Raw genomic sequence first — 9,795 nt, forward strand, 5'->3', positions numbered from 1 at the left:
GCATTAGAGACAACTGCATTCACATTAAAAAGGGCACCATCTAAATCCGTTGAGATGACACAGTATGAACTATGGTTTAGCAAGAAATCTAAGATGTCGTTTCTTAAAATTTGGGACTGCGATGCTTATGTGAAAAAGTTTCAACATGATAAGCTCGAACCCAAATCGGAGAAGTGCGTCTTCATAGGATACCCAAAAGAAAATATTGGGTACACCTTCTATCACAGATCCGAAGGCAAGATATCCATTGCTGAGAATGGATCCTTTCTAGAGAAGGAGTTTCTCTTGAAAGAAGTGAGTGGGAGGAAAGTAGAACTTGATGAGGTAACTGTACCTGCTCCCTTATTGGAAAGTAGTTCATCACAGAAGTCTGTTCCTGTGACTACTACACCAATTAGTGAGGAAGCTAATGATGATGATCATGTAACTTCAGATCAAGTTACTGCCGAACCTCGTAGGTAAACCAGAGTGAGATCCGCACCAGAGTGGTACGGTAATCCTGTTCTGGAGGTCATGTTACTTGACCATGTCGAACCTACGAACTATGAGGAAGCGATGATGAGCCCAGATTCCGCAAAATGGCTTGAGGCCATGAAATCTGAGATGAGATCCATGTATGAGAACTTTGATTGACTTGCCCAATGATCGGCGAGCCGTTGAAATTAAATGGATCTTCAAGAGGAAGACGGATGCTGATAGTAGTGTTACTATCTACAAAGCTAGAATTGTCGCAAAAAGGTTTTCGACAAGTTCAAGGTGTTGACTACGATGAGAGTTTCTCACTCGTATCTATGCTTAAGTCTGTCCAAATCATGTTAGCAATTGCCGCATTTTATGAAATCTGGCAAATGGATAAACAAAACTGCATTCTTTAATGGATTTATTAAAGAAGAATTGTATATGATGCAACCAGAAGGTTTTGTCAATCCTAAAGGTACTAACAAAATATGCAAGCTCCAGCGATCCATCTATGGACTGGTGCAAGCATCTCGGAGTTGGAATATACGCTTTGATAAGTTGATCAAAGCATATAGTTTTATACAGACTTGCGGTGAGGCCTGTATTTACAAGAAAGTGAGTGGGAGCACTACAACATTTCTGATAAGTATATGTGAAAGACATATTGTTGATCGGAGATAATGTAGAATTATTCTGCAAAGCATAAAGGAATGTTTGAAAGGAGTTTTTCAAAGAAAGACCTCGGTGAAGTTGTTTACATATTGAGCATCAAGATCTATAGAGATAGATCAAGATGCTTGATAAGTTTTTCAATGAGTACATACCTTGACAAGATTTTGAAGTAGTTCAAAATGGAACAGTCAAAGAAGGAGTTCTTGCCTGTGTTACAAAGGAGTGAAGTTGAGTAAGACTGAAAACCCGACCACGGTAGAAGATAGAGAGAGAATGAAAGTCATTCCCTATGCCTCAGCCATAGGTTCTATAAAGTATGCCATGCTGTGTACCTGACCTATTATATACCCTGCCCTGAGTTTGGCAAGGGAGTACAATAGTGATCTAGGAGTAGATCACTGGACATTGGTCAAAATTATCCTTAGTGGAATAAGGATATGTTTCTCGATTATGGAGGTGACAAAAGGTTCGTCGGAAAGGGTTACGTTGATGCAAGTTTTGACACTGATCCAGATGACTCTAAGTCTCAATCTGGATACATATTGAAAGTGGGAGCAATTAGCTAGAGTAGCTCCATGCAGAGCATTGTTGACATAGAAATTTGCAAAATACTTACGGATCTGAATGTGGCAGACCCATTGACTAAACTTCTCTCACAAGAAAAACACGATCACACCTCAGTACTCTTTGGGTGTTAATCACATAAGCGATGTGAACTAGATTATTGACTCTAGTAAACCCTTTGGGTGTTGGTCACATGTCGATGTGAACTATGGGTGTTAATCACATGGTGATGTGAACTATTGATGTTAAATCACATGGCGATGTGAACTAGATTATTGACTCTAGTGCAAGTGGGAGACTGAAGGAAATATGCCCTAGAGGCAATAATAAAGTTATTATTTATTTCCTTATATCATGATAAATGTTTATTATTCATGCTAGAATTGTATTAACCGGAAACATAATACATGTGTGAATACATCGACAAACAGAGTGTCACTAGCATGCCTCTATTTGACTAGCTCGTTGATCAAAGATGGTTATGTTTCCTAACCATAGACATGAGTTGTCATTTGATTAACGGGATCACATCATTAGGAGAATGATGTGATTTACTTGACCCATTCCGTTAGCATAGCACTTGATCATTTAGTTTGTTGCTATTGCTTTCTTCATGACTTATACATGTTCCTATGACTATGAGATTATGCAACTCCTGTTTACCGGAGGAACACTTTGTGTGCCACCAAACGTCACAACATAACTGGGTGATTATAAAGGTGCTCTACAGGTGTCTCCCAAGGTACTTGTTGGGTTGGCGTATTTCGAGATTAGGATTTGTCACTCCGATTATTGGAGAGGTATCTCTGGGCCCACTCGGTAATGCACATCACTATAAGCCTTGCAAGCATTGCAACTAATGAGTTAGTTGCGGGATGATGTATTACGGAACGAGTAAAGAGACTTTCTGGTAACGAGATTGAACTAGGTATTGAGATACCGACGATCGAATCTCGGGCAAGTAACATACCGATGACAAAGGGAACAACGTATGTTGTTATGCGGTCTGACCGATAAAGATCTTCGTAGAATATGTAGGAGCCAATATGGGCATCCAGGTCCCGCTATTGGTTATTGACCAGAGAGGTGTCTCGGTCATGTCTACATAGTTCTCGAACTCGTAGGGTCCGCACGCTTAACGTTCGTTGACGATATAGTACTATATGAGTTATGTATGTTGATGACCGAATGTTGTTCGGAGTCCGGGATGAGATCACGGACATGACGAGGAACTCCGAAATGGTCCGGAGATAAAGTTTGATATATCGGATAGTAGTGTTTAATCTCCGGAAGGGTTCCGGAATTCACTGGAAGGGGTTCCAGATGTTTCCCGAAATGTTTGGGCATGAGAACACTTTATTTGGGCCAAAGGGGAAAGCCTACGAGGCTTTTGGAAAGTGCAAAAGGAAGTTTTGCGGAGACCAGAAGCTAGACGCCAGGAACCCCGGCGTCTAGGGGGTAGACACCGGGAACCCTGGCGTCTAGCCCTGGAGTCCGAGAAGGACTCTTTCCTTTCGGGTGAAACCGACTTTGAGGAGGCTTTTACTCCAAGTTTCGACCCCAGGGCTCAACATATAAATAGAGGGGTAGGGCTAGCACCAAAGAGACATCAAGAAACACCAAGCCGTGTGCCGGCAACCCCATCCCCTCTAGTTTATCCTCTGTCATAGTTTTCGTAGTGCTTAGGCGAAGCCCGGCGGAGATTGTTCTTCACCAACACCGTCACCACGCCGTCGTGCTGCCGGAACTCATCTACTACTTCGCCCCTCTTGCTGGATCGAGAAGGCGAGGACGTCACCGAGCCGAACGTGTGCAAAACTCGGAGGTGCCGTGCTTTCGGTACTTGGATCGGTCGGACGTGAAGACGTACGACTACATCAACCGCGTTGATATAACGCTTCCGCGAATGGTCTATGAGGGTACATAGACAACACTCTCCCCTCTCGTTGCTATGCATAACCATGATCTTGCGTGTGCGTAGGAATTTTTTTGAAATTACTATGTTCCCCAACAACCGGAACCCCCCCCGGGGGTTATTGGGCCTCATGGGCCCAAAGTGGTGGAAGAGGAGAGGCAGCAGGAGGTGGCGCGCGGCCCCGCTTGCCCCAATCTGAATTGGGAAAGGGAAGGGGGTGGCGGCCCCCCTTCTCCTTCCTTCTCTCCACCTCCTCCTTCCCCTTCTCCTAGTTGGAATAGGAAAGGGGGGCAAAACCTACTAGGAGTAGGATTGCCCCCTGGGCGCGCCTCCTCCTCTTGGCCGGCCCCCTCCTCCTCCCCCCTTTATATACAGAGGAGGGGGCACCCCATAGACACAACAATTGATCTCTTAGATCTTTTAGCCGTGTGCGGTGCCCCCCTCCACCATAATCCACCTCGGTCATATCGTAGTGGTGCTTAGGCAAAGCCCTGCGTCGGTAGAACATCATCATCGTCACCACGCCGTCGTGCTAACGGAACTCTCCCTCAAAGCTTGGCTGGATCGGAGTTCGAGGGATGTCATCGAGTTGAACGTGTGCAGAACTCGGAGGTGCCATGCGTTCGGTGCTTGATCGGTCGGATCGTGAAGACGCACGACTACATCAACCACGTTGTGCTAACACTTCCGCTTTCGGTCTATGAGGGTACGTGGACAACACTCTCCCTCTTGTTGCTATGCATCACCATGATCCTGTGTGTGCGTAGGAGAAATTTGAAATTACTACGTTCCCCAACAGGTATTACACCACATCGATGACCCGAACCAGTATAAATCTTGTGTCCCTTTGTTCTGCGAGTTCGACGCACTGAGCCTTGAGATCGCGGTGAGGGTGTGAGCTAGATGCGGGAGAGATCTTCATGCGCCCCCAGTGTTCGAACCTCAAGGGTTTTGCTGGAACCCGAAATCCAACAGTAAACTCTCCATTCCTAGTTAACTTCCAGCACAACTGATCGGGCCGTTGAGAAAGCTGAACATCCATCAGTCTTCTCACAAGATGGAGCCAAGCTTCCCAACGGTTTCCGGCTAGCGTCCTCCTGAAGTGAATATTGAGAGGAGTGGACTGAAGTACTGTTGCAACGTAAGCGTCTCTTCTTTGAACAATGCTATAAAGTGAAGGATATTGAAGCGCGAGGGGTGTTTCCCCTAACCATGTATCCTCCCAGAATCTCGTAGTGGTACCGTTTCCGACTATAAACTTTGTCCTATTGAAAAAAACTGATTTAACTCTCATCGGTCCTTTCCAAAAAGGCGAGTCCGTCTGCCTCACTGTCACATGGGACAAAGTTTTGGAATGAAGGTACTTATTATGCAAAATATGTGCCCATGTGGCCTCCGTCTCTACAGATAACTTATACAACCACTTGCTGAGAAGACATCTGTTCTTCACCTCAAGATTTTCAATACCTAGACCCCCTTGGTCTTTCGGTCGACAAATAATATCCCATTTAGCGAGTCTGTATTTTTTCTTAAGTTCATCACTCTGCCAAAAGAAGCGGGAACGATAGAAGTCCAGCCTTTTCCGAATTCCAACTGGTACCTCGAAAAAGGACAAGAGAAACATGGGCATACTCGTGAGAACATAATTAATGAGAATTAATCAGCCTCCGTATGACATCAGCTTGCCCTTCCAGCAGCTCAGTTTCTTCTCAAATCGATCCTCAATGCACTTCCATTCTCTGTTTGTCAGCTTACGATGGTGAATTGGTATACCCAAATACGTGAAAGGTAAAGCCCCCAATTCGCACCGAACAATTGTTTGTAAGCATCTTATTCCTCATTAGCTCTTCCAAAACAGAACATTTCACTTTTATGAAAGTTAATCTTTAACCCGGTCAATTGTTCAAATAAGCATAACACCAGCTTCAGGTTTCTTGTTTTTGCCAAGTCATGCTCCATGAAGATGATAGTATCATCGGCGTACTGTAGGATAGACATACCTCCATCAACTAGATGAGGAACCAGGCCACCTACCTGACCAGCATCCTTAGCCCTTCCTATTAGACTCGTCAACATGTCGACTACTATGTTGAACAGAATAGGTGACATCGGATCTCCTTGTCTCAGGCCCTTATGTGTTTGGAAGTAGTGATCTATGTTGTCATTCACTTTAATTCCAACACTCCCTTTTTGCGTGAAAGATTCTACCTGATGTCTCCAGGCCTGATCAAAACCTTTCATACGCAAGGCCTATTGAAGAAATGGTCATTTGACTTTATCGTACGCTTTCTCGAAATCCACTTTGAAAACAACCCCGTCTAGGTTTTTCGTGTGAATTTTATGGAGCGTTTCATGAAGGACCACAACCCCTTCTAGGATATTTCTGTTCGACATGAAAGCAGTTTGGGACGGCTGCACCACAGAGTGCGCTATCTACGTAAGTCTATTAGTCCCAACCTTGATGAAAATTTTGGAACTTACGTTAAGAAGACAGGTCGGCCTGAACTACTCAATTCTCACAGCCTCTGTTTTCTTAGGAAGCAAAGTTATCGTTCCAAAATTCAGTTAAAACAACTGAAGCTGTCCAGAGAATAAATCATGGAACATCGGTATCAAATCCCCTTTAATAATATGCCAGCACTTTTTATAAAACTCCGCCGGAAATTCATCCGGCCATGAAGCTTTATTATTCTTCATCTGTGAAATAGCTTCAAACACCTCTTTCTCCAAAAATGGGGCGGTCAAAATATCATTCTCATCCGCAGCAAGTTGAGGAACATCCTCAACCCTCGACTCATCCAAGGATACGAAATTATCCTCCGGAGGCCCAAATAGCTACTTGTAGTAATTGGTTATGTATAATTTTAGGTTTTCCTGCCCTAAAATCGTCCCCTCGTCTTGCTCAAGCTGAAAGATTATTTTCTTTCTATGCTTGTCATTGGCGATCATATGAAAGAATTGAGTGTTAGCGTCCCCTTGGACAACTCTGCGAACCTTAGCTCGCAATGCCCACTTCAATTCTTCCTGTCGCAGGAGTTCTTTCAATCTCATCTCCGCGTCTACTTTAGCATGTAGCTCCATGGTCTCTAGAATTGTGGACTCAAGGAAGTTCTCAATGTGTCAACATAACAATAGAACTTGAAAGGTGTGTCACTACAAATTGACTGTCGTCTTATTGATGTTCTCTGTTTACAATGTCAGTTTTGTCCAATAATGCTGAGATGGTTCAGCTTTTGAGCTTTTTGCAAAATTTACACAGTGATGAAGACAATGTCTACTACTTGAATGGATTTTCAATGAATGATTATTGCAAAAAATGGTTTGACTGATGACATTGGTTGCTCTGCAGGTATCTAGCTGAGATGCATAAATGACTTGCTTGTTGTAGGTTCTTCCGTGTTGTGTAGGCACTAGGCACTCATACCACCGATTCTTTCTGTTGTGTAGGCAAAAGAAGCTACAAAAACTGCTATGTACAGCAAGCCAACAACATGTTTCTTTCTGATTCTTTTATGTCCATGGGAAAGAGATATTATGGCCAGCAACAAAATGCGGCCAATTCCATTGAAGCTGCCCATGTACGTTCAGTATCTCAAGCCTCTCTTATATATGAGTGTGGGTACCCCATATACAGTGACAAAAATGCAACGGAAAAATGTTGAAAACAAAAGGTTTTGAAAGCAACACCGATATTTCAGAATTACTACTTATCTAGTGATAGTAATCTTGAAAACAAGTTATGAGGCAGTATACACCAGGATCCTGCCGAAAAGCCAACACTATTCCTAGGTCCTTAATTAGCCCAATACGACACTGTTAATAAAATTATTTGCCAATTTGTACAAGGATGAAATCAATTTCATTTCACTAAATTCAACGTTTAGTAACATATCAACTACTTCCTCCGTTCCAAAATATGTGTCGTATTTTTAGTTCAAATTTGAACATTATTATATCATCCAGTCCCCCAGGCTAGCTATTTAAGGATCATTAGCCAAACTTCAGTCTGCACCTAGCCAGAACCTTACAGAACCGTTTCCTTCCTGAATTTTGCTTGGGTACACTTCATCCATTCCAAAATAATTGATGTTTTCTTACAGAAACGTCTCCTCTACATTTTTCGTTTTTCTGCTAGTGACCAAACAGCATTTTCAAACATCAAGTATTTTGGACGTCAATTAAATTGGAACAGAGGTAGTAGCTTGAAAAGCATAGGGGCTCTTAACCTACAGGCTGACATTTCCTAAGCATCGAACACTGTCTCACACGTACGTGAAAAATCAAATCAGAAAATAAACTTCTGATAGTTCTGCATAAAACTGAAAAGCGTATGAAGTTTCCAATACAGGCATGTGTTTCTAGACCACATTAGGCAGAACAAAGCCACAAATTCACAAGGTAATAGGGGTTACCAGCTCCCTCCTGGTTACAAACCATTTTAACTTCTACATATTGCACTATTATTTGAATCCGAAAACATCTTTTGCAGTTTTAACAGGGGTAACTTCATAAGTACCGGAATTACAGAGGAACTTTAAACTAGAATTGAGCACACTCATCTAGAAGACAATGTAATCTCCACGCATCAACTTCATCTACAGAATGAGCACAAGACACTAAGACGGTGCAATCTTCAGGAATCAACCCTGTCTACAGCTATCCGAAGGGGTCGGCCACGGACAAATCATGGATATGTGCATCATACTCAGTACGACGATGGTTGCTCCTGAATTCAAACTGAGCATCCCGAGAAGCTCTGTTTTCCACTTTTAGCAGTGTGTGATGATAAGCCACCGATAGAGTGTTGCACTCGCCATATACTTCAAATTCAACTTTTTTGAGGGCTTTTGCATGCAAAACAAAGAACCTCGCAAAGCTAACCTGTTTCTCATAGCCTATGAATGCCTTAAACACCACTTTTTTTAGACGGGTCTGAAGGCATTCGATTGGATATAAAGGGTCATATTGAGGATGATTTTTCTTATCCTTCTCATTGTGTTTTTGAAACTGCAAAATGGAAATAGCATGCATATGTTAAAGCTGTTGCAAACTAGACTAGATAATTCGTCAACCAAATCAAACATTCAAAGCAAGCAAAATGAGTACTCACAATGATGTAGAGCTTTTCCAGATAGGGAAACCACCTGAGGATGTTAAGAACTGCGTCCAATTCAAGGCCAGAAGACCTGAGACAAAAAACCTTCACGGTGCGCATCCAGTTTGCCGAGATAACTGGGCTTATTCCCTGAAGAAAAACACACAATGAACATAAACAAAAAATTCTCAGCATATAGGAACGACAAATGAAATATTAGAGGATGATGTTGCTGCTACCTGGGGGACGAGCTTGGAGACTACAGGTAACAAAGGGCCCAATATCTCTAGTTTAGGCGCCCTAATTACCCGGATAGTAACACAATCATCATCGTAGCAACTAAAAGGTAATAGTATATCCTTACAAGGCAAGGAGCATCCTCGATCACCAGCTCTAATTTTTCTTTAGAGGAATTGCGGACACCGATGCTTCTAAGAGTCTGCGAGCTAACATGAAGGCATCCCTCGCCACGAACTTCGGACATGTAAAAACTCTCCAAGGCATGGCATCCAGAGAGCAGTCTATGGAAGACCTCCCCTGAGATGGTAACATACACCAAGGAGAGTTGCTTGAGGAGGGGAAAGTTCATGGAAGGCAAGACCTCATCAGGGAAATCACAATAGCTGAACTTGGCAACGAGGAGGGTGGATGCAGAGCGGAATAAGGATGGTGGCAGCGGGTTTCTCGGCTCAGAACGTTGATGAGGGCATAGGTAGCTGATATCGAGATCTTGGAGTCTGGCAAGGGCTTGGGAGTGGAACCAACTATCCAACTGGGTGTATAGGTCACCTTCCAGGAGGCACTGGAAGGAGAATCGACGGGCGGTGACAAGGTGTTGGGAAATTATCTTGGAGGCAGCGGCGGGGGTGACGGCGGTGGAGGAGACGGGGTAGCCACGGGGTGGGTTGCGGACCTCGAGATTGAGGTGTGTGGAGCGCCAGAGCTGGCGCCATCGGGGGGAGAGGACCGGCGTGCGGCCGCCATCCTTGATGGGGAGGAGGGAGATGATGGTGCTGAGGATGGCATCTGGGAGCCTGCTGATGAAATCACTACCGATCTCATCGCAGGTTGTAATTCCATGGGGTTGTGG

At 43.7% G+C, this 9,795-nt stretch overlaps 1 protein-coding gene across 1 annotated transcript; it reads right to left on the reverse strand.

Moving 5' to 3' along the window:
• Positions 1-8,091: 8,091 nt before the first annotated feature.
• LOC123132059 (uncharacterized) lies at positions 8,092-8,854 on the reverse strand. The gene is made up of 2 exons (XM_044551806.1): positions 8,721-8,854; positions 8,092-8,617 (listed from the first exon to the last, which is right to left on the reverse strand). The coding sequence occupies exons 1-2, from the start codon at positions 8,823-8,825 to the stop codon at positions 8,267-8,269; spliced, it is 456 nt and encodes a 151-aa protein (XP_044407741.1). The 5' UTR covers positions 8,826-8,854; the 3' UTR covers positions 8,092-8,266.
• Between the last annotated feature and the right edge of the window lie 941 nt (positions 8,855-9,795).

Source organism: Triticum aestivum, chromosome 6A (assembly GCF_018294505.1).
Source record: "Triticum aestivum cultivar Chinese Spring chromosome 6A, IWGSC CS RefSeq v2.1, whole genome shotgun sequence".
NCBI classification, from domain to species: domain Eukaryota; kingdom Viridiplantae; phylum Streptophyta; class Magnoliopsida; order Poales; family Poaceae; genus Triticum; species Triticum aestivum.

What these genes read in the sequence shown, in the direction of transcription:
- LOC123132059 (XM_044551806.1), bottom strand. Translation starts at nt 8,825, where the DNA reads ATGCGCACCGTGAAGGTTTTTTGTCTCAGGTCTTCTGGCCTTGAATTG. An exon ending in TGGAAAAGCTCTACATCATT is followed by an intron (nt 8,618 to 8,720) that starts GTGAGTACTCAT and finishes TCCATTTTGCAG; the next exon opens with TTTCAAAAACACAATGAGAA.